The following is a 25,425-nucleotide window of genomic DNA, read 5'->3' as shown; positions in this document are numbered from 1 at the left end:
TCAATTCGATTGTTATGCAGCCCCGTATAGTGTGCATGCATATTTGTTCAAATAATAGCCCCTTTGGCAAGGAGGGGTACAAGATGGGCCAATGTTACAATAGATAATAGCAATGTATTTTTCTGTGTGGGAGATAAGAAGATTTGTTTGTGAGAGCAGAACAAACACGGACCCTCGAAAAAGTCAGAGGAGGGATCAAATGCCATAAAGAAGTAAACATTCCCTGTCGACTTCACACCTGCCGTGAGCCCTATCTCTTGATTGGATAATTTGAGAAATCCATGGACAATTCAGCATGAAAATGATGCCCAAACAAGATTTTAAAAAAAAAATATCAGTCACTATTCGACCCTACGACAGGTGGCATTTCCAACAATTGATTTTAAACAAGATTGCTGATAATCTTGTATCATAAAATTACACAGTTCTAAATGTTTAGCTTTTTTCGGTTTAGAAGGAGAACGAAAAAGTACACCCCTGTACAAAATGTAATACATCTAAAATCTTTATTCATAATATATATGGCATCAGTAACTCCGCCCATTCTACCTTCCCAGGATATTTATTCTGCACACGGAACACATTACGCGTTCTCTTAGTGCGTTTACACTAATTTTGTCAGTTCCGATGTACATAAATGATAATATAGTGAATTACTTATAGTGTTTAACAGATGAGATATAAATGCCTGATATTTTTTCATCAAAGAGGTTTACGCTGCACTCATAACACAATATGTATTATTTCAGCTTAGTTCCTGTAACTTTACAATCCCGATATAGATAAATAAAGTGAATACATGTAGTTTATAGCTTTAAAAAGATCAGACATAAACGTATGTACAACGTTTTTTGGCCAATCGTAGCAAGAAATTGCAAATATGTAATTTTAGTTTGTAAATAGACAGCTCCAGATGAAAAAAAACCACATAAAAACATTATATAACAATGTTAAGTTTCATAAAGATTTTGTAAACCATCTCAGAGAACACTCCCGGACAAAACTAAGGTGAAACAAAAACAGTAAGTGTCCCCGACTTCATTCCGGTGACCATCGATTCAAAATTTGTGGAAACCACTTTGATACAGTGAAAGGATTGAACCATTAAAGTTTTCAGAAGTTTGCTTGGATAGTTACTGAGAAAGTTTAAAATTAATTAATTTTCACTTTTCTTCTGTTTCCCTGGCAACGGTAATCATTTAGAAAATTTTGAATGTTGACTGCATAACAAGCGTTTCTAATCATAATCTCTGTGAAGTTTCATCACGATTGTCCAGGCTAACTCGGAGAACAAATGTGAATATGTTTACCTTTATTCTGTTTCGTTTCTACGGCAACTGTTCGCAACCGATTCCAACTTTTTTTTTTAAAAATAGAAACCACTTTGACACAATGCAAGTAAAAATTCTTTAAAGTTTCAAAATGACTGTCTAAGCAGGTACTGAGAAAACCGAAGTTAAGGAATTTCCAGTTTTCCTCTATTTCCATAGCAACGATTGGTAATTTGAAAATTTTAAATGCTTTCTGCACAATTACAATTAATGGTTATCACTTCTCTTAAGTTTCATGAAGATTGTCCTAAGGATGGGCGAGGATGCTCCGGGCCAAATTCTTCAAATTTCGTACTTTTTCATGGCAACGGAAGCCATTCTGAAACTGAAAATGTTCACTTTTCAATTACAGCTTGTCGTCATCTTTTGTGGACAGTTTCGGCAAGATGGTCCCAGAACTTCTGCGGACAATGTTTTAGGGCATACAATAACAATATGTCGCCCCGACTTCGTTCGGGGTGATATAGTAAAAAAAAGTTACAATCAGATTCAACGTATTCGAAAATCCACTGTCTTTGGTATGAAATAGGTTGTAAACCGGCCGAGTTTAAAAGGACACTCTGATAATGAGTCAAAATCATATATTCCTTTCAAGATAATGGTATCAACCAATTGAAATATTTATCAAAAAATGGGTACTGCCAAGTTTCGACAAACTTAACTGCAATATAAAATAATTAAAAGGTCCAAATATGTCCTTGAAAAACAAAGGTTATATCAACATATACCTCATCGTTGTTCTCGTCCATGCCAACGTCACAGGACTTTTATTTTAGCGTGAATCTCGTAAACATTGAAGTGGAGCATATAAAGGTAAAGAATATGTTCTGATTATCTTTTTAAAACTTTAAGATTATATCAAAATTCTTTAGGTCTCCTGACATTCATCGTCTTTGGACTATGGTAACGTCATGTTTTCTGTGCACGCGTAGAATATTGAGTGAGGAGTGAGGCAGTATTTCGCCTTGCACCAGACTTTTTTTTCCCATAAGCGTTTTATTGGCCATGCAAAAAATTTATTGATTTATTTTTTTTTTTTTTTAAATCCCCTTTTTTTTTGCTTCAGTGTGTCTCTTTAATCAAATTATTTGTAAAGAAAGGAAATATTCATAATGAGGATTATTGTCACACACACGAGTCATCTTATTTTTTTCAAATATTGATATCATATTATTTCTAAACAGACTTAAAAACTTTGATAATTTTTATATTGAAATAATGATTCAATTTAAATCTTTGCGGTCTCTCTGATAACTATTAGAGAATTTACAATATTTTGTGAATGTTTCAGCATATTATTCAATGTAAAGAGTTTGACGTTCTCCACAATTGAAAACTGAAGTCAACAATGCACTGTTTTAGAAACCTTAATTACGTTGCATTTAAAAATACTCTTTCTCATATTTTATTTCCGGACCGTAACATCATTGAATTTCTACATATGCTTAAATAAACTAGATTGACAATCTTATGACCTTGAATTTTTTTTCTCCTGATTTACATATTTTAATTCCCCTGAGGTCTTATAAACAAAGTAATTGATTGTCTAGACTCAGCGTAAGTGTAAGATTGATAATGTCGGTCTTAAAACACCAATTAATGTATGCGTCCGTTTGATTGAGCATGCAGTTTATAAACAACAATCAGAGATTCACATATCACTTTTACTGTTATTTGAAATTGAAAGAGACATATCCAATGATTCTTAAAGAAAAGGAAATATTGTCTTCTATTAAAACAAAGCCTCAGTATTAATATTCATAGAATCGTTAAATAATGAAAGCGTTTAAAGGTAATTTCATTTTCCAGCTGTTTTTTTTTAACTACAGAATTACTAGAACTACGTCATTTAAAAAACATTTTAAAGCTTTAAAAGTCATTGACATGTATTACCACTTTTCAGGTTTGAATTCTTATCTTTACAACGACTGTTTATTTTCTGTTTTCAAAAATCAATGTCTCTTAGGTTTAGAGTCGGACTTATTGTTCATTTATTATTAATTTTTCAATAAAAATTCATTTATTCTGCACAGTTATTGTCAAACAAAATCATAAAACTTTCAAATTAAAAACTCTAGAGCTTCGTTCTAGCAGGGAGGAAATTGTTTTAAAGCTTCATTCTAAATTTGAACTGATATAACACATTCTGTTGCATGGACTTGTACTTGTGAAATTGGGATTAAACAATAACCCTGTCTATGCGATACTCCTCTTTAATTACTTAAAATTAATACCTAAATCACCAATATACATGTATAAGGAAAAGGTGATTACAGGTAAATGTAAAATATTACAATACAATTGTAAATCTTATGTAGATCTACTTAAAAGTGAATGAGGCAGTTATGATTGTGATTTTAATATCAAAGGTAACTTAATTATCGAATCAAACATTTCTAAAACCCCGGGAAACAATAATAAAAAGGTCCACGTAGGAGCTGATAGACCATGTTTTAGAATCATCGATTAATGCAGCATTTTTATTTTCGTACAAAAAGGGACTTGTCCATTGACGCTTGGAGAATACTAGTATGATTTCACACATCGATTGGAGTTCACTGTACGGAATTGTGTTTGGAAATTAATACTCTGTTTCCGCTGGATATGTAAGTTTCTTTTTTCTACCTAGTTACTGATGTGAGAACTATTCTTTGTGATATCTTATAAAGCTTATTTTTTGCAGAATACAGTATCTACTTTTGTTATAAATTAAATATTCTAATGATACAATAACGTTCTAAATGTAAATAATTACATCTAACTATATTTAACAGATTTAAAATTAATGTTTGTTAGGGTTTTTTTTTTTTTTTTTTTTTTTTTTTTTTTTTTTTTTTTTATAAATTTCATATCAGCAATATTAAAAAAAAAACCCATCAAGATACATCAGAACTTCAAAAACTTGGTAATATCTCTATGCATTATTTCTTTACCCATGGATTAATTTATCAGTTTTATTTATTAGTCTTATATAGTACATTGGTGTTTTGAACAGTTAAGCATGACACATGAATGGCATTTCTGGATCTATTGCAATTCCAGATGTAGTTGTACATGTAATTTGCAAATTACAAATTGTTATAGTTATTTGTTAATATTTACATTAAATTGTATATGTATGTGAAAATTTATATGGATTCCAAATAGCATTGATTCATTCTGTGTTAATTTAATGCGTTGCTGAAAAAATACTTCTGAATTTAAATTTCAAAGGGATGAATTTGTCTGGTTTGAAAGGGTTTTAGAGACCATAGAATTTTAGAGAGAGAGAGAGAGAGAGAGAGAGAGAGAGAGCATCTCTATTCCATATTCACTTAAATAGTTTAAAATCCGATTTAGTTATTGTATTTACATTTAATTTACGGGAAACCGCACAAGATCTTCCCTGAGGTTATGCCTAAAGCCTTCCAGTATGGTACAATAATTTCAATGTCATTTACTGATTCAAATACAGTTATATTTAGGCACACAACACTTACTGTACTGTACATAACATTATAATAATGGAATAGGTAATAAGATTTTACTATATTTTTTTCTCCATTCTTATTTTCAGCTTAAAAAACTATCCTTAAACTCTAGCATGACAAATTGTCAGGTTACATACATATATGTGTTACTGCTAGTTATCATATTGTATACTATACACATTTAACTCCAGCAGAATTGGTTTTCCGGTCGACGAAAAGAAAATTACCTCTTTGTTTGCCTAGTTCTGCATATCCAATGAAAACTCTCCTTAATGAAAAAAAACTGAACACACAAATTAACAATACAAATTAACCACTAATAAACTCGTGTCTTTAGGCCAATGTCTCTTTTTTTTCTGATAATGCTTGTTACTTAATCAATAATTGACACCAAGATTCAAAATCCAAAACACATGCTTCAGTCAACTGCATGTAAAATAAAGTTTTACAAATGTAATTTTAAAATTTGTATACCTAAGGTTCTGATAGAAGATTGTATCATTGCAACATCAATCTATACACATTTTAACTTTGATTGAATTATCCTTGTCTCTGTTCATCCTCAAGTTATCACAATATGCTATCTATGGTACTTCTCGTCTTATCGATTTAAGACACGGATGTCTATTCCTGTGTGGTTAACACCAATTATATTTTATTTATAGTTATTTTTTCAAAACATAGCTCATTCGGTAAACCGCTCGCTCCGTGATCGGAAGCTCGTGGGTTCGAATTCCGGTGTAAAGACGAATAATGACCCCCATAGAATAATGACCGGGGGTCATTTTTCGCCATAGAATAATGACCCCCGGTCATTATTTAACGGCGAAAAAATGACCCCCAGTCATTATTCGGCATCGAAAAATGACCCTTTTGCCCGTAGAAAAAATGTCATCACCCTAAAGATCTGCACACCCTACGTGAAGAAAAATGACCTCCCTAGAATAATGACCCCTTGTGCATTAAAGTTGAAATTTTAAGGGGACAATAAAAATAGAATAAATCAAGAGGCATGTTGGCCAAAATGCTTACCTGAGCATATCAGGCATGGCATCGAAAGGGGAAATGGGCATTATAAAAGGCAAAAATGACAAGTTACCATAGAAATATCTTAAGTTTGATGAACCCCCAAAAAAGTTTATTGACTTAAGGGGGATTTCCTTTTTCTCTACTCTATCAAAATGTTGAGGGTAGGGCAACCAAACTTGCAATGAACATTTTCAAGCCAAAAAAAATTTAAAAATTACGTTCACGAAAATGGAAGGGGGAGGACACCCCACCCCACCCCTGATTCTATGCGCCTGAATGTTATGTTCACCTTGTCAAGTAAAGTAGGAGAGATTTTTTAAACTATACTATATAAAAAAAGAGGGGCTGTTTACAAGACTTTAAATGAACTTTTTCAAACTATAAATTGCTAAAATTTACATTCAGAAAAAGTGGGGGGGGGAGGGTTGTACCTCCCTCTTCTCTGATTCTTTGTGCCTGAATATTATGTCCACTAGAGTGGAATTCGGATGCAGGTGAAATAACTTTTCAGAATTGTTTTCAATCTATTTTTAGTTCAGTGTAGGAAAAATAAATCCTTATGTTCACCTTGAAGGTCAATAAAATGGTCTGTATTTAATAATAAATTGAAAACATTAATGTACTTCAATATAAACTGTATTGAAATGTTTTCATATTGATGTGACAAATGTATCACTGTTTCAAAGTAGATTTAAAAAAAATTATTCCTCTTACATGTATTTATCCTATTCTTAGACGACCATGTTAACAGACTTGAATGTACATTATACTGGGATTCTTCTTTATTGCTTCTATATATTTGAAAAGAAATTCCCATTGACCACTGTTTATAAATAGAATTGAATGCACATTATACGATTGTGTACGGGACATGCAGAAATTTTATGTCCTTCTTATGTTTCCACGTCTGCTCCATATTTGGACGTTCTTCTGACTATAGACGATAAAGACCAACTAACAACTAAATTGTCTGACAAACGGGATGACTTCAGCTTTTTCCATCGTCAACTTTCCTTATTTATGTAGTAATATTCCGCTATCATTTGCATATTATGTTTACGTCTACCAACTTATTCGATACCCTAGAGCACGATTAATTTTTAAATCGAGGCAGGCTACTGACAGATACATGTAAGTTGATATTACAGGGGTTTCAACAACCTCGTTCAAAGTCAGCATTTCGTAAATTCATTGGTCGTATCAATGACCCTATCAACAAATATAACCTATAATTGGGTCAATTAATTTGCCTTTGCTTTTGTACTAATTTCGACAACGGAATGTCACGCTTAGCTGATTTTTTCATAGGGCTTATGGCGGGTGTGACGGGGCAACAGGGGATGTTTACTCTTTCTAGGCACCTGATCCCACCTCTGCAATTTTCAGGGGTGCTTTTTTTTCCATGTTAACAGAATTGTATTGTTTGTGGATATTTTTAAATCATTACTGTTCATTATCTTCATCTTTTATCATAGGAAATATATCCACGTTATGTCGTTTGCATGAGATATGTCCTTTTATTATGTCAAATGATATCATCATTTTTTCCTTCATTTTTTAAAAAAGTTAATCGTACTCAAAGCATGCTGAATACTTTGGGAGACATGTTTACCACTGAATAGCCAGAACATCCCGCTTGTCTGTTATTTAGCTAAGTATGTCTATAATCAGTCAAATATCCAGATATGAAACAAATGGAAGACAGTCATAAAGGGAGATTATGGTAAGTGTTATAACCAATAGTAGCCATTTTGTGATTTTTAGTATGTGCTGAGAACACAGTAAGCTTAAAAGATAGAAATATGCATGTAAATGTAACGCTGTTTTATTGCATTTTAATTGCCCGTTCGTCCAGTGTTGGTCAATAAGGGCATGAAGAAGAATTAAACATTGAGATTCAAACCTTGGCATCAATCATTATAAATCATTATAAATTTTGTATCACTTTGTTGGAAAAGGGGTCATTTTTCAACGGGGGTCAATTTTTTATAGGACGTACATATAAATAAATGACCCCTAGGGCTCTTTTTCTACAAAAAATGATTTTTTTTTCTACGGCTGGGGGTCATTTTTTGTCGTTGAAAAATGACCCCCGGTCATTATTCTATGGGGGTCATTATTCGTCTTTACACCGGCCGCGACTGACCTAAGTCGATAAAAAATAGGTAGCAGGTGTTCCTTCGTCAAGCGCTCGGCACTTCGAAATGAAAGTTGCGGGTTCATGAGACCTTAAAAACCGAGTCCCCGTATCAAGACAGGCGTTGGCACGATAAAGATCCCTCACAGCTCAATGGCCCTGAGTGCCGAGTAAAGGTCTAATTTGAAGCCCTTCACCGGTATATGGTGACGTCTCTATATGAGTGAAAAACGGTTGTACGTCTCCAACGGGACGTAAAACAACATACAACCATTCCGTCAATCAATCAAAACGTAATAATTTAATGTCACACTATTTTGATATAAAAGAGATACATTTGTACTTATATCTATGCCTTGTTGTGCTTATTCCTCCCATACCTATCTGATATATTACATACAGTACATTAACAGAATCTTAATGTATTATACATAGGCAAGTCTCCACGCTCAGAAAGCCACTTTGATGTAAAAAGAGTCGTTTGCTTTAAACGAAACTAAATCTGCATTTTAAAAAGTCCGTTGCTAATACAATGCTCACTCTGTAATGACCTTGTTTTTCTCTGTAGCAAAATGTCACTTGGACTTTCACTGAAGGTATCTATACAGTGTATGAAACGAATCTTTGACCATGCCCTCATGATAAGATAAAATTGTTCACCAGATATCATTTCATGTAGAATTGAAAAAATACAAAGGGGTATTGACGATAAAGGTTCTCTGCTAGCATGGAAATAATTAGACGTAATTGCAGGAAACAAGCCCATTTGATAACATTCAATCAAAGCCTTGAGCACGGTGAAGCTGCACTCCTCAATGTCAGAACATTTTTACACAATGTGCATCTTTTTTTAATGTCAAATTTAACTATTCAAAAGACTTTCAAGAGTAGAGATAGAGAGAGAAAGAGAGAGAGAGATAGAGGTCGTTTAAAAATTACGCGTACTTGTTGCACAGAAAAATATATTTGACGACCAAACACACATAAATTCAACAAAAACTGAACAGAGTCGTATCGTAATATTTTCTGATTTAATTTGCTGTCAGACTATGCGATTCAACCATGATCAGTTCATCACATTTCTTTTCAACTGTACATGACAGAGTAATAATGTCTTTGGTCCACAACATTTGATTCTATAACCACTTTTTATTAAATTAAATGAATTATCGTCCAATTATAAACAATGCTATGTACTAGTATAACAAAATTTACTTTGTATTTAATTGTTTACATTTCATTGAAGGTTTCTATAAGAAATTATGAATTAAAGATAATGCTAGTAAAAGAAGCACTGCTAGTAATATAAGAAAACAACACAGGACGGTAACTACATGTATGTTATGATCGTAAAATAGCTTTGCAAAAAGTGTTAAAATTCTGGGTATAAAAGATACATGTATACAAACTTTTTTTATCAGAGAACTTTCACTTCAATATTTAATGAAATCTATGATCAAGTTTTATTCATTAGTATATGACTATTTAGAGTAAAGGGCATCCATAAACACCAAAATTTATTGTCCCCGTAAAACACTTTAAAAGAGGAAATGGGAGCTTTTCCGATTCACTTGTAGGTAAGTATTTTCACTGACAACCTAACTGGTATACAACTGACATTTCTCTTACAGAAATTCAAACTTTCATGAACTTTGCATCACAAATCGGAAGATTTATATAAAAGATGAGCATTGCCTAAGTTTTTACAATCTAAAAAGTCTGTAAAGCAAGCAAAGAGTGCAAAATATAAGTTCCGGAAAAACAAAGGTTAAATCTGTTGTATCGTTGTTATCTTTCGTAACTTTTATTTATAGCGTAAACTCTTTTACAACATTGGATTGGAGCAGGCAAAGGGAAAGAATATGTTCTAATTTCAAAGATTATATCAAAATCCTCGGTCTACCAACATTCAACTTCTGGGAACTAGAGACCAAGGCAACTATTTCATTTTTTTTCTGTGCACGCGGAGATAAGGACTGAAAGGTTCGCTCTAGGCCAGCCAATCATTATTTTTCTCCATAAAAGTAGATTTTTTTTTTTTGTTTTGAAACGTAATTTTATGACACTTAAAACCTTCAAGAATGAAAAAAAATTTGCAAAGGCCATGCAAAATTTCAATTTTTATTTTCATTTCCCACGTTTTTGCATCAAAGTATCTTTTTAAAAAGTGTTATTTAATATAACAGATGGTCGTCAATAATTAGATTAATTACGTACACTGAATCTTTAGTACAAAATGAGAAAATCATTAATAGTCTTCCCTTGTATCAGGAAATCCCATAACAAATTGACTGGGTTATGGTGCAAGCACGATAATATGAAAGTGGCGCGACATGAGGTATTTTTAAAGCAATAATAAATGTGAATCAATAACTGTATCAATTCATTTATTGGATGTAAAAAGACAACTTTTCTAAACCTCAGAAAGTTTTCTGGAAATGACTTGTGTATTAGGGATATCTAGGAATTATATGTACTAGTATCTGTATGGCTGACTGAATATGTCATATCGCAATAATAAAACAAACAATGAATTTGAATTACATTTCCACCAATATTTCATTTTTATGAGAGTAATTCCATCTGTAATTGAGTAGTTTTTAAAACTCAAATTAATACACAAAATTTTAAATCTCAAAAAGTTGTTTTTTTCCCTAGAATGATACAAACAAAATATTGAATTTAATGAATCCCCTAGGATTTGAGATTGCCATTTTTTTTCTTTAAATACAATTCCATGAATAAAAAATGAATGAAAAAAAAAAAAACATATAACCCGCAAGTTCCTAATTTTAAATACATGAATTTAGAGTCGAATTCAATCATGATAAATATTCTCTAATGACTATTGAATGAAGTCAAAATTTTTAAACTTTTGATTTTCTAACCTAAATATGAATTCATTATTCTTTCAGGTAAGTGTATTAAGAGCAATGAAATTGTTACCTATCACAGACGTGACATTGGTTCCCGTAGAAGAGTTTTTTTTTTAAATTTAAATCAATCCTTCTTTTATTCTAATTAAGTTTATTTCACCGCACAGACATTGAAATGAGTTTTAAGCTCATAAAGGAAGACTTGTAATCTTATGTTAATCGATCCACCTAATGTAAATGTGTGTATATTAGGAGTTTCCACTCCGTGATTCATTTTTGAGAGACATTCTGAGTTGTTTTTGTGTGTTCGTTTTCTCCAGATTTTGTTGTTGTTGCTGTTGCTTTGAAAAAAAGTAATTAAGAGATTTTTGCATTTTAAATACTTCCATTCAAAAGGTTGTATGTAAACTGCCATTAGGATACTGCAATATGATGTGACCAAGTTGACAAAAAGGAACATGTTAAACATCCTACGCTTTGAGAAGAATCATTTAATATATAGAAAATATCACAACAATTTGTCTACTAATTAAAGTCCTGCTAATATGATCGATTATAAAATAACAAAAATAATCATCATTAATAAATTGAGATAAGAGAGGCATTTGGTGTTGTTTTTCATGTAATTGAAATATTATCTAAACTTAAATATTAAACTACGAATGTTTTCTTTGTGGTATTGTACTTTCCAGTGAGTTATTAATTTGTTTGATTATGATCTTCAGACAACTTCCTGCATGCATTTTTGACTGTTTTATTCACGTAAAGAATTAATGTAAAGAATATTAAGTTTGACTTTATTGTTTTCCTACACCAATCACATTACGTCACATTATTTTCCTGTGTTTTGACTATGTTATTTCCTCTTTGTATATTCTCCAATCTGGAATTATCAAACCATGTGAATTCATAAACTACGAGAGTTGGAGGATGATTAAGATAAACTTTACAGAAAACAACTAATTCATAAAGTAGATGTTTCGTAAATACAGTCTATGGACCAGGTTTTTCAAGGATTTTTGTTGTTACCTTCGAAGTACTTTTTAAATAAATTTAATAGGACAGAATGTCAGCCTCCATGTAGCAAAACATAACTAGATGAAATGTGAAGATAATGAACAGTATTCATGCTAAAAAGCCCAATTAAACAGTATAAATTGTGAGTAACCCCCCCCCCCCACCCACCCCAAAGATGTCCCTTGTCATGATTGTGTAAACGAAGAAATCAGTATAACATGAATTGTATGTTGTCTTACGTCCCATCTGAGAATTTTTTACTCATATAGAGACTTCATCATATACCTGTTAAGGGCTTCAAGTTTAGAACTTTATCCCAACTCGGGGCCATTGAGCAGCGAGGGATCTTTAATACTGCCAACGGCTACCGTGACAAGGGGCCTAACTTTTAAGGTCTAATCCGAGAGTCCTGCAACTTTCACTTCAGGGGCTGAGTGCTTCGCGAAGGAACAGTTGCTACCTATTTTTTTCGACTTTGGTCTGTCGCGTCCGCGGCTTGAACCTTCCGATCATAGAACGAGCGCTCTACCGACTGAGCTACCGAGACGGTTCAGTATGAAAATACTGCAGTAATGGGTTGTAAGGTCTGCGAACGGTAGAATTGTTTCGCCGCCTACCTCCAGATCAATTTTCTAAAATTATCATATTCCAATATATATACTTTTTTTAATTTATATACATTTTCATAAAAATTGAATTATCTATCAAACAAAAAGGGAGATGACTCTATATTTGTGGGAAAACTCTTTAATTTCACTTCTAGTATTTGAATTCAATGAAAAAAGGAAAAGATATTTCTGGTGAAACAAAAAAATCCTTTTTACAGTTATTACAAAATGTTATTTAACAAATTCATACAAAAGCTTTTGTTATTTCACCGGAGGGAGGAGGTATAGGTTTTTAGACTAAAATACACCGAAAACGTTCCTTTTATGTCCAATTTCAAATGAATTACACCTACAAACTTTTATTTGATTAATCATTTAGGGTAAATTTTACATAATGTAACTAAACTGAAAGATAAAGAGATTATTTCAAAATCTGGTGACGTTTTAAAGTCTGATTTCAATGGATAAAAAAGATTGAGGGCGCTTTTGATTTGGATTCGACGGGAATCTAGGCGCACTTGAAAAGTGAAAATTTCATTGATACGACACATAATATTTTAGCATCCTATTGATAAATCTGGTTTTTGTGACATAGAAAAAGGAAATGCGCATGTACTTTTCCGATAGTGTGGTTTGATTTGCTAAAATATTGTTAGAAGAGTCATTTGGTACAAAATGTTACACAACTCACATTTTCCTATATATTTGCTATCTCTGGGTCATTGCTCCACGATCTTATATTTAACTCGAAGATCTGTATTTAAAAGGAATGAGAGAAGACCCATAGACCATAAAAAATGAACTCCCCCCCCCCCCCCAATCACATTGTGTAAATGCTCTACTTCATTGTCGTTTTTAAATCACAGAGCATAGAGGTATATATTACCTGTCCATTACGCTGAGGAATCGATATGTTTTGGTTCGATCCTAGCTTTATTTTTTAAAACAAACAGTTCTATTGAATTGTCAATTTGATTTTATTTACTGTTGTTTTAGAATTTAAAAACGAAATTTAATTTTGATTCTGTTGCACCTTGATCAAGAGCAATTTTTCCTATCCCCTATCATTTAGATATATTTGCATTTGACTAAACACTATTGTCTGATAGCTGTTTATTAATTTTTGTGTAATGTTGCATATTATGATATCTTAACTGTTAAGTAAATCAGACTTAAGGATGACGTTTACTCAGATGACAAAAATTTTTCACTGATTAGAATGAAAAACCACCTATTGTACACTGCAGCTGTAGACATATGATTGTAGTGTTAGTATTCACTTTCAAACAACTAGGTCAATGACCTACTTTTCAAGCTAGTGGCCCATGAGTATTTCTCAGAAAATACCTAATTTTTTTACATTATAACCAGTATTTTTTTATTAACAAAATATAACAGGTAATAAAACTCTTGCATAAAAATAAAATATTATATGTTTGGAATAGTTTTGCTGAATATTAATAAACAATTAGAGTTTGAAGCATAAACCTATTAATTATTTCAGTCCAAATTTCCTCTGTCAATCTAATTGTTACCCATTTTTAATCTCATATTACAAAAGTTTGAATGATAAGAACTGTAATTTAAACTATTTATAGCATCAGTTAAACGTTTCTTGCCCTTATATATTCTGCTGGTGTTAAAATTATATTAGGTCAATGATCAAGTTGTCTGGAATTGTTTTTGTTCATATTTTTCTTTGCATGCCATTCGATTATTTGAAATTATATGTGAGCTTTAACACACATAATAAATTCATAAATTTATGAACAATTTTGTCAGAAAAAAAAATGTGAGAAAAATTAAAAATTTGGTCCAAATTTCCTCTGCGTCACCATAAATTTACTTTTGTTTTTGCATGTTTTCTTCAAATAAGAAATATCAAATTTTAAATTAATATTGAGGTATAACATGGCTATTTAGAATATTTTTTTTTATTAAACACTTTGTACTTATAGCATTCCGTTTCTGTCAAATAAAACCCTGAGTAAACGTCCTTTAATATTTTTTGACATGGTATTTCAATTGAATGTAACATTACCTTTCTGCGTAGCTTTCGTAGAGTCTGTCCAGTTGTGGTCAGCGTTCCAAAACATCTACTTGGATATTTAAAATATGAATGATTCGTACTAATGAATCCTGTAGATAACATGCCATATATACGCCCCCCCCCCCCATAACACCCCCTATAAGAAAAGAGGTGTACATCTTATTAAGAGCAATTAATTAATTAATAGTCACTTGTATTAGAGTTATGAATATATTACTAATAACGTGTACTAATTTGCACTAAATAAAATTTTAAATGCCAAACATGTTGAATTGTATGTAAAATGTAGGCAGGTTAGCGTTTGCAGTTCTTTTGTATAAAAGACTTTATTTAATATTGGTGATCTGACAAATCTGTCCTACAGATCAACCATCCAAACATAACATAACATATGTATTGTGTGAATATTGTCATTTATAAGATGACAATATAGCAAATATTATCATTCTATATAATGATAACAAAAACAAGCTAAGGGAGATCCAGACAATACTGACAGCACAAGTTGCTTTTATAAAAATCCCTGAATATGACAAAGTGATCTCCCCTGTTACACAACTTTACAAAACCTTGACAAAATAAAATACAACATATATAAACATTTCCCCCAAACTATCCAAAAATAATATATGTATGTATATATATATATATATATATATATATATATATATATATATATATATATATATATATATATATATATATATATATATATATATATATATATATATATATATATAAGAGCAGCGATGTAATACATACAAGACAAAAACTGCAGTCCTTGTATGTAATCCATACTTTACTTTTCAATATATACATTCATATTTGGTCAATGCTGTTAGGCAGGTTAGCGTTTACAGTTCTTTGTATAAAAGACTTCATCACTCGACCTAACGACAGAAATTTATTGTATGGTGTTATGTCTTATTTGAGATTTTGATCGGAGATGTCATCTGTTTTAGGGAAAATGCTATATTTGGACCTATCCTTGGCACGCACAGCCATATATCTTAATCGTGCCAATGCCAGATGTGACCACTGGATCTAGATTTTGAAGATCTTATCCAAAAGATCTGAGACTTTCGTTTCATTCCTGGGTGCTTGGTGAAGGAACGGCTACTATTTAATATGTAAAATGTCGTTAGTTTGAAGCAGCGAGAACGAGAATCGAACTCAGTCCTCATGATCACAAGACGAGCGTCCTACCACTAATTAAGCTACATGTAGGTAACGCGATCGGCCATCGTAACAAGCTGAAATTTCGCAGCCTAAATGGTGACCCTTATAAACATTGTAAAATACTGTTCTTGCTACCGCAAACTGAAATTATCCATTATTATGCACTTGATACTGCTTGACCCAGTTATACATCCAAAAAAAAGGTAATTGTTGTGTTCCACTTATTCTATAATTAGAGTTGTCAGGGTGCTGATATTTAGCCTGTTGCCTAGATCACAATCAAAATAAGGCAGATGTTTTTCATAATGAAAGGCTTAATAAGGCTTTTGTAATTTACGAGATTAAGATCCAAAATAATTCTTCTAAATTACACCCTGTTAATTCAGTATATTTCACTTAATACGCTATATATGTGTTTATAAACAGAATAACACTGTATGTTAATAGGAGAAAAATGGGGTAGATTCACAATGACATTTTTATGTTATGTAAATGTAAAAAAAATAATGTTATTGCATGTTCATTCATTCATTATATCTATAGTCCATTAGTAGATGATTCAAAATACCTTAAAAAGCATGCATATTCATCTCCAGGAGACAATGTTTTTCAAAAAACGTAAACGTAATTTGTCACTCAAAACTCATCTAATTAAATCAGTTTTAATAACTTGAGAACACGGGTGATACGTAGAAGCTTTATACATTGAAACATAATCCCTTTGGTGTGATATTCATTTTCTTTTTGTGAACAGCTGTGACATGTTTACATCCGGCATTATTAATCCTACAGTTAAAATGATGCACCAGATTTAACGATGATCAGATTTCTAAATTTAATACAACCTGTTGCATTGTTGCATCTGAGCAGATCGAAGCTCAAAGATAGCAAAATTCCATCTCTCTAAGATATCGCTAATCATAATAAAACGCAATCGGAGGGGATCAATTACTGAGTCTGTAAACAAATTTATTCAAGGGTATTTGTAAAAACGTGTATTTAGAATGACCTCGTAAAGCTATTATGTTTGTTTGCTATGCTTGTTTAATTTAGGCTGAACGATGACCCAATTTTACGTCATAATACAAAGATTTTAGCTGACTGATGGTCGGAATTCTCTAAAAGGACGAAAAACAAAAGGTATCAAAACTATTTAATTCAAATATGAAAATTATTATGTCGTTTTATATCAGAAGTAGAGATTTGAATTTTATTTTGCCTATAATGATAGGAATGCTCTCTCCTATATTATAGTACATACTATTGGATTTTTCCTTCTTTTTTTATACATATTAGTATATGTTATTGACGTTGAAATAATTGTGTAATGTGCCTTAATTCAGTGAATTATGTTTGTTAAAAGAAGAATAATATTAAATAAGAAATATTCGTTTTATCTGTTCTTTGATGAAAAAAAGTTTCCTATAGGACCTTGCGCATGCTCTTGCTACTTTCCAATATAAATATTAAATATATATCTTATAGATATTAAATATATATCTTATGAATAATGTCAAAAGTTTAAAGGTATAAATTGCTTCGATATCCTTTTATCAAACTCTATATGTACATGTAAATGTTTTAATTATGTGTAAACCTGCGGAAAATTGACAGGAGGTTGTGTTGTATAACTTTCTTTGTGTTCAATATAGAGTTCGATAACGATTTAATACTTTCATTGATCACTTATATGCAGAGAAAAATACTTCAACATGGAATTGGCACTCTTTTGAACATCAGAAAAATGTTTAAAATAAAAAGTGTTATTCCGTGATTATGATTTGCGAACTTGTTTTATGTATTGCAAACTGTTCGATAAAATGCAAGGTAATATTTAACAACATTATCAAACTAGCTCGATTATAACCAGGATAGGTGTGTGTCCCTCGAAAGTTTTGTCACTTTCACTAGATTAATCGGTGACAGACGGCGAAAAGTCCTGGAAAGTCAAACGTCTGTGTAGATGGATTAGATGCCTGTTTGTTCCTTAGTCCATCTTTTTTCCTGTTCAATATTTGAAATTTATTTGATTTAAATGAAATTAATACAAAAGGTTGATCGTTGACTGAGGTTTTTCATACAAACTGTTAGGCCTTATTTTGATGATGTATTGTCTACGGATTTCTCCTTTTACCCGATAATGACAAGGGACTAACGGTAAAAAGTGATGTATACTCATGCTTACTCATCCATGGCACCTGATCCAACCTTTGATGTTTCAGGAGTCCGTGTTTGCTCTTTTCTTTATTTATGTAGCAATGTGTAGAAAAATACCCTTTTCATCTGCATGACCTTGTCAGCAAGTACATTCTATAATTAATTCTATAATTAAGTCAACTGTGACTGATGTTTTTCATATTAATTGTATGGCCATTATACACTGAATTGTCTACGGATTTTCCGTTTTCCCGACCATGACATGAGAACACGGCGGATGTGACCGGTCGTCAGGGTTGCTTACATCTCCATGGCACCTAATCCCATTTTGGATGTTTTTAAGGTCCATGTCTGCTTTCCTCCCGATTTGTATCGTTTCACTTGACTTTTGAGCTTGATAACCGATTACTGTTCGTTATCTCCATATTTCATTATGATTCTTTGATTAAACTTTTAAGCATTACCACGTATTTGGACAGGGGGCTCTGTGTAGCGCAGTGATTCTACAGTCGTGGAACAAGAGGTAACAGGTCGGAATCCCACTGTGGGACGTGGAATCCAGTCCTTCAGATAAGACCATGGGTATGTAAGCCGTGGTGTTCTGTTAAGTAACCGCTGGCACGAATTACATCCTCACTTTCAATGATCACAAGTGCGGAGTACAGTTCTAAATTTGCAGCCGTCCACTATTACTTATTATCTTTGTTACTGAGTGACCACAGAAATATTATGAGCTGTTCAAGTCCATGGAAGGCTCGACCTCGCCTTTGCCTCGCCTTCCATGGACTTGAACTGCAAGTAATATTTTTGTGGACAGTCAGTAACAAAGATAAGTGTTTCGTTTTGTCGAGCACCAATAAACGTTAATAAACCTACGAAAATCAATTACAATTGAACGATTTTCTTCTCTGATCAAATCTCCTTCACTCGTCATCTTGTTGTTTATACCCATAACGTCAATTAAGAGGGGCGCTACTCTTAATGTAGTCACAGCAATGCCAATTTGGTATGGTCATAGTGAATTAAGGGCATGGTTTTTCCTTTAATTTAGATGACAAACCGTCGTTTTTTCGCCTTTTTTCCTTCTAAATTTTGCAACTCGGCCGCCCAAAGAAATACTAAAGCTTGACGTCTATTATCCAATATCAGAGCGTCATATTCTAGTCCGAGGCAAAACAACCTTCCAACACGATGAAAATTTCCCAAAGGACGTAAAGCAAACAACCATATATAAAACACGGTCCAGGTTACGAAAAAATATTCAGGAATGTATTTTATTCTCTTAATTAGAATTGATTTGTTTCAGTAATTGTTGTTTCATAATATAATTTGCTGATTTAATTAAACTCCATTTAACAATATAAAGAGAAATAATTTTCAAGATATTATGTCAAATTATGTTTTATGTCCGCCATCTTTCACGGTAGGCGTTGGCACGATAAAGAACATCACTGTTCAATGGCACTGAATGCAAAGAAAATGCCTAAATTTGAACCCTTCATCGCTATATGGTGACATCTCTATATGAGTGAAAAATTCTCGAACTGGACATAAAAACAACATACAATCAGTCAATCATATACCTTTATTATTCTGATTTATATTAAAAAATTGTAGACAAATTTTAAATATTTCCTGATTTGCGAGTATATTAATTTAGATATATACATGTCTTGCAGGAATTATCATGAGGTCAATGTTTTCATGTATATCTAATATTTTCATCTATAGCTGACATTTACCTGTATCCATCTTAAAAAGAAAATACGGACATTTATCAATACCTAGACATTTTCATGCATAGCATCATTTTTTTTATATATTTACCTGCAGAGCCAAGTATAAAAAGTTAAGTCTCTGTGGAAAACTAGATGAAAAAAACATGGTATGATGTAGTTTTCTACAAGTTATTAACCGTACAGCGAACCTTACGATTTTCTACCCCGCTGCTCTTATTGTAGGTAAAATTCTCCAGCATTATTAACCTGATTAAAGAAAATTTGGTTATTTTGTATATATAAAAATTGGTTAAAAATAGAAAAGAGGTAATGAATTAAAAAAAAATTGCTTTAAACGATACACTAAGAAACTTTTAAGATTGTTGCATGGTGCCATATATTTCACAAATATCCTAGTTTATCGTGATTGTGGGTTGAATATAGGGGAAGTTGCTTTAACTGTTGCAGGTAATTCTTGAATATTAAACAGAAAAAATAATTAAGATAAAGAACAGTGATTAATGTCATAAATCATATAAATAATACGAATCGTGAACAGAACAAAACACGAAGCCCTTAAAATACCAGAGGTGGACTGAGGTATCTAGGAGGTTTGAATACCGGTCACGCCCGCCGTGAGTCTTCTAAATGGAGTAATTCAAAATCAAATTAAGTATAAATGAATGGCCTATCAATTGGTGGAAAACATTCCATCCAACGATAGGTTGCATTTGCAATAAATGTTGTTATTATACCTCTACTGTAATTACTTCATATAAAATTAATACCATAAAACTGTCTATTTCCACGAGAAGAGACTATTTCCCTCATCTGAGGACTACTCCCTGGAAAATCAGAGCTACTCCCTGGGACTACTCCCTCATGAATATTTATAAGTAATTTTAACCAATCAAAAAGTTCAGTGGGCGGAGCGTTTAAGAAATCTCAAGTCTGTGACGTAATGTTATTAGCAATGTAACCATGACGTCAAAATATTTTGACATGCGATGTCAAAATCATACTGGAATTATAGCAAAAGGAAGACAACGATAATTCTTCAAAGTGTCAGTGAAATTATCATATATTTTTTAATAATTTTATTTTCCTTGGTATTGATGCATTAGTTATCTTACAATATTTTTAATCACATGCATTTGTGATTATTTAAATGCCTCTATATTGTTTAAAAAAATGTCTGAGTCTCTAGTTTCATAAATCTCCCATGATTGTTTCGGTATAATAAAACAGTTATGGAATGGGTACTCGGGAAATAGCAAATTTATGGTTCCCCAAAGGAGGAAACTATTTCCCGAGGCGGGGAACCATAAATTTGCTGTTTCCCTCGTACCCATTCCATAACTGTATACTATAAAGAATTGCTGACTTTAAACTAGACTATCAGAACCACTGTAATATCTTCTTTTTTTTCGGTAGACAGCTAAGCTTTAAAAAATTATCGTAATCAATGCATGCTCTTGTGTACAAAAGTAAAAAAAGACACCATATAGAGATGATCGTTGAATTTTTATTCATACTCGTAAATAGGGGAAATTGATTATGGAAAAGCTTAAGTCTTCCTGTTTGTTATAGATTTTATGTACATGTAAGTTACTGGTAAACCCTTAGAGTAATTAACACATCCAAATAAATCAGATTTTGCTCACTCTCTGGTGTCTATTTCATCTTGTCTTTCAAAATAACTGGTAAATATGAAGTCGGTAGATAAATAAAATTGAACATTGTTGATTGATGAAATAATTGATATATCAAAAGTGCTGAAGAGTTTTTGTTTGTTTAGACAAAATGATTTTAAAGAAAGTAATTTTGTAAATGATCAATCACTAGAAATTGATATTCCAAGTTCTATTATAATTGTAGACGCAGTTGTCTTTGATGTCAAAAAGTCTGGTCTTTAATTAAGCATGAGGAAGAATTGTAGAAAATGTTGAAAAGTCATAAAATTTGATGTTATTTATTTGGGGTAGGAACGTGCTTTCAATTTCTGGTAAAGTTTTTCAGAGTTTTTTTTTCCAGATTTTACAATTGATCTACATCACTTTTTGAAAATGTTGCAACACTTTATGGCTGAAGGTTCTCCACTTCAGCAATAAATATATGTTAGGCACGGTAGAGCATGTACTAGGTCCCGCTATGTATCGTTGTTTGAAAATGTTTTCATGAAACATTAAATATCATTTCTGTCGTGAATATCTCCTGAGTTATTTATTTAGGTTACATCCTATCTTTCTAAAAAAAAAAAAGTGAATGAACTAAATGAATACAATGATCGAGCGAGTAGAAGTTTTGTTTAAGGAAGATTGTTTGCTATGTATAAGGCTTCAGATAAACATATACGTAACAGATGTTTTAAAATTGCTTAAAGCGTAAACCCTTAATTTGGTCTAACTACTTTGATTAAAACATAAAACTCTAACAAGTTATGCATGATAAAGAGATTTTGATAATCACAAATATACTTTTTTTTCAAAAACAATGATTATTTTATAGTTAGCGGAGAGATTTGAATACTCCTTAGCTTGCGAATCTGTCAAAAGCCAGACAATACTAAATTTATAGTGAAGAACTGTCTCATAAATCAGAAACATGCTTATATAAAGAGAATCATGACAAGAAATCTTTATATTACACCAAACACAAGGTGTCTATACAGCATATAGTTTTCTTTCTTTTAATCTTGTCGATACTTCGTCTAGAAAGACAGGAATAGCTATATAGTCATAAACAAGAGACATGCTAAAGAAAATCAACAAATGAGAAAGCAGCTCTGCATCAGAATTTATAGAAACTCAGCGAACAAAATTACAAATAAATTAGATCAGTTTCTTTTTTAAAATCTTAAAAAGAAAAACAAAAAATGGCACGGGCTTTCATTTCAAAGACAAAGCCTTCTTACCTCCATTTGAATTTTGTATAGATACAAATTTGTGCCATCTTTACATTCAATCGTTAATAGTCTTTTTTTTTACTCTCTCTCTCTCTCTCAATGTGATGACAGATTTCATAATGTAGTTTGTATGACTAAAATGCAAATGTAATAGCTAGTTTTTTTTCTTTAATTAAGTTTTAACTAAATTCGTACATAATGTAGGTTTGCTACCAAAGAAACAGAAATTGATCATTTATTTAGCTTGGGTGTATTACGAAAAGGATGGCCGCCCTTCCCTTTAAATTGTTTCGTTGACAATCCTTTTTTTAATTATTGTTTTACCTCTGATGGAGGAAAAAATAAGTAACATACCAGGGCTTTGTAAAGGTATAAAAGCTTTAATTTAAAACTAGCATGCTGTATATCCATATCTTATTTATTATTCAGAGGGATGAACTGGAGTGGTGCTTTCAATCTGCAATTGTACGAGTACATCCAAAACTACAGCCAAAACACCACCATTCATGGATGGATCGGTGACATTGGAACAGACACATTCCTCAGGAACTCCAGGATATTTTATTCTTACTTTACGCCTGTGATTCTTGTTGTGGGATTTGTAGGCAATTTATTATCGCTTTATGTATTCTTATCCAGGAATATGAGGGGACTTTCCGCCAGTACTTATCTGGCTGCGTTGTCGACGTCAGATCTCCTGACGTTGATATTTTACGTTACAGTGGAATGGCTTAGAAGAGGACTTATGTATTTAAAGCCCGATGTTATGCTAACATTTATTGACGTCGATGGACTGTGTCAATTTCAACATTACATGTCTTATATGTCCCGATTCCTCTCGGCATGGTTGGTGGTTGCTTTCACGGGAGAGAGATATATTGGTGTGTGTCATCCTTTAAGGAGGCGAGATATTTGTACAAAAAGTGGAACACGACGAATAGTAGGTTCAATATTTGTCATTTCCGCAGTAGTTGTGCTGTATAAACCAATTCTGAGTGCTATATATGTGAGCTCGGACGGTAAACATTACTGCACAACAGACAGAGACTATGATTTTGTGTCTTTTATTTTGGATAGCATTTATGCTGTGCTGATAACTCTAGTTCCATTCATAATCATTACAGTGTTGAATATTTTAATCATGCGCAGGCTGATCATCAGGAACAAACGTAAACGAGAATGTAAAATTGTTACAGAAGAAAGCATCATTAGGCTAGAGTTCACAATTATCTTGTTAGCAATCTCGTTCTGTTTCATTGGATTGAACATTCCGTTCTTTGCCGTATGGTTTCGAAATTTCCTGCATTCCAAATACATATCTCGTGTCGACGTTCTCGAACACTTCTCCTCTGACATTGAATTTTGGCAAGGCGTGCTTTACATCACAAGGACTATCTTCTACGTAAATTACTGCATCAACTTTTTCCTCTACAGCATTACCGGGGCTTATTTTCGGAGAGAAGTGAAGATGTTGTTCACGTATCATTCGTTAAAGAGAGATTCTTATAGCAGGTGTTCGTTACGGAATTCGCGCTCAAATTCCCAGACTCCACAGTCATATCTTTGAATCATTTAGAACAACTGAATTCCGCTCCATCGAATAACATACAAATTAATTTCCGAAGGAAATTATCTCTTCTGCGACAAGGCTTCGTAAATTGACGGGTTTAAGTGTTTATGTCAGACAGATTTCCTATTTCAACACACCGGAGGTCTTCATGTGCTTTTTTTTCAATGTGCCAACTAAAAGATAAGTCCAGAATTAAGCCATAACCAGACAACGTTGTCAAGATCACAAGCATCTTTGTATGAAATAAAGATAACAATTTCAAGTTTCTTTACATGATGCAATAACATTATACTCAAGTACATACTGCAAAAGTACTTATATTAGCGGTAATATAATTTTAGCGCCTTTCGCACAGCTTATCGTCCGCTATTTTAATTGCGTGCTAATATAAACATATAGAAGCTTGGCTCGAAATGCTTTAATTTATTATTACACTAATCGGTTGTTGAGGAGGATTGCGTTTATTTTTGAGTGCGCTAATTTATATACGTTTACAGTATATTTTCACACTTTAATACACTTTTTCAATGTCATTATTTGAAGATTAAAAAAACAAGTATATTTTCAATAACAAATGGATATTTATTGTTATCTTACGATGTATAAAACTATGACTTATAAATTGATGTCATAGTTTTGTATGCTCTCTAAGCAACTGTAGATCTTGTGTGTTTTATACCATGGCAATTATATACACAACGACTTAAACTTTCGATCCAAATTAAATATTCCAAGATACAGTTCTATTTTTGTTTTCGTGCTTAACACTTTGTTGTTATTATGGTACATCTACAGTTTAGTATGGGACATAAGGGAACCCTCAAAGTTCAGTTCCAGTTTCCTTTTCAGATATATAAATAAATCACGCTTTACAATTTTTGTTACTGTCGAAACATATTTGAGATGAAACTTGTTAGTTCGAATCTTGATTCTTATAAAGGTATCATCTGATTTGAAAAAAAATCACGGCAATATTTCAAATTTAGAATTAAATATTTGATCTTACTCGAGCAATGTATTATAAGTTACTATGATAATATCTTCAAATGTCTTCCATTTCCCATTATTTATTTTATCCAGGTGCCTAGAACATGAGATCAATATCTAGAAAATAAATACATTCCTTTAAAATAACCACAACAGTAACTCCTACATATCTTTTCAGCAAATTGCCCACCATGATGATGAACATAAGCAAAGTGTATGAAATATGGAGATAACGAACAGTGTTCAAGCTCAAAGTCCATTAAAACAATACAAATCGGGGGCAGAGCAAACACGGACCTCTAAAACCATCAGATGTGGGATCAGTTGCCATGGAGGAGTGAGCATCCCCTGCCGACCGGTCACAACCGCCGTGTGCTCCTTGTCATGATCG

The 25,425-nt window shown here is 32.4% G+C and overlaps 1 protein-coding gene across 2 annotated transcripts; it reads left to right on the top strand.

Moving 5' to 3' along the window:
• The first annotated feature begins 3,088 nt into the window (after positions 1-3,088).
• LOC133190616 (neurotensin receptor type 1-like) lies at positions 3,089-24,787 on the top strand. 2 transcript variants are annotated; one of them, XM_061326309.1, is made up of 3 exons: positions 3,089-3,123; positions 3,830-3,937; positions 22,907-24,787. In XM_061326309.1, exon 3 carries the CDS (start codon positions 22,911-22,913, stop codon positions 24,042-24,044), a length of 1,134 nt encoding a protein of 377 aa, XP_061182293.1. In that variant the 5' UTR covers positions 3,089-3,123; positions 3,830-3,937; positions 22,907-22,910; the 3' UTR covers positions 24,045-24,787. The 2 variants fall into 2 exon arrangements, with proteins under 2 accessions (XP_061182293.1, XP_061182300.1); XM_061326316.1 differs by lacking the exons at positions 3,089-3,123; positions 3,830-3,937 and adding an exon at positions 16,267-16,837.
• The last annotated feature ends 638 nt before the right edge of the window (positions 24,788-25,425 follow it).

The sequence above is a fragment of the Saccostrea echinata genome, unplaced genomic scaffold (genome assembly GCF_033153115.1).
Source record: "Saccostrea echinata isolate AGI-Se365-2 ecotype Australia unplaced genomic scaffold, CSIRO_AGI_Sech_v1 ptg000001l, whole genome shotgun sequence".
NCBI lineage: Eukaryota > Metazoa > Mollusca > Bivalvia > Ostreida > Ostreidae > Saccostrea > Saccostrea echinata.
Note: the sequence above shows the minus strand (reverse complement) of the source record. Positions and strands in the feature narration are given on the sequence as shown.

What these genes read in the sequence shown, in the direction of transcription:
- LOC133190616 (XM_061326309.1), top strand. Translation starts at nt 22,911, where the DNA reads ATGAACTGGAGTGGTGCTTTCAATCTGCAATTGTACGAGTACATCCAA.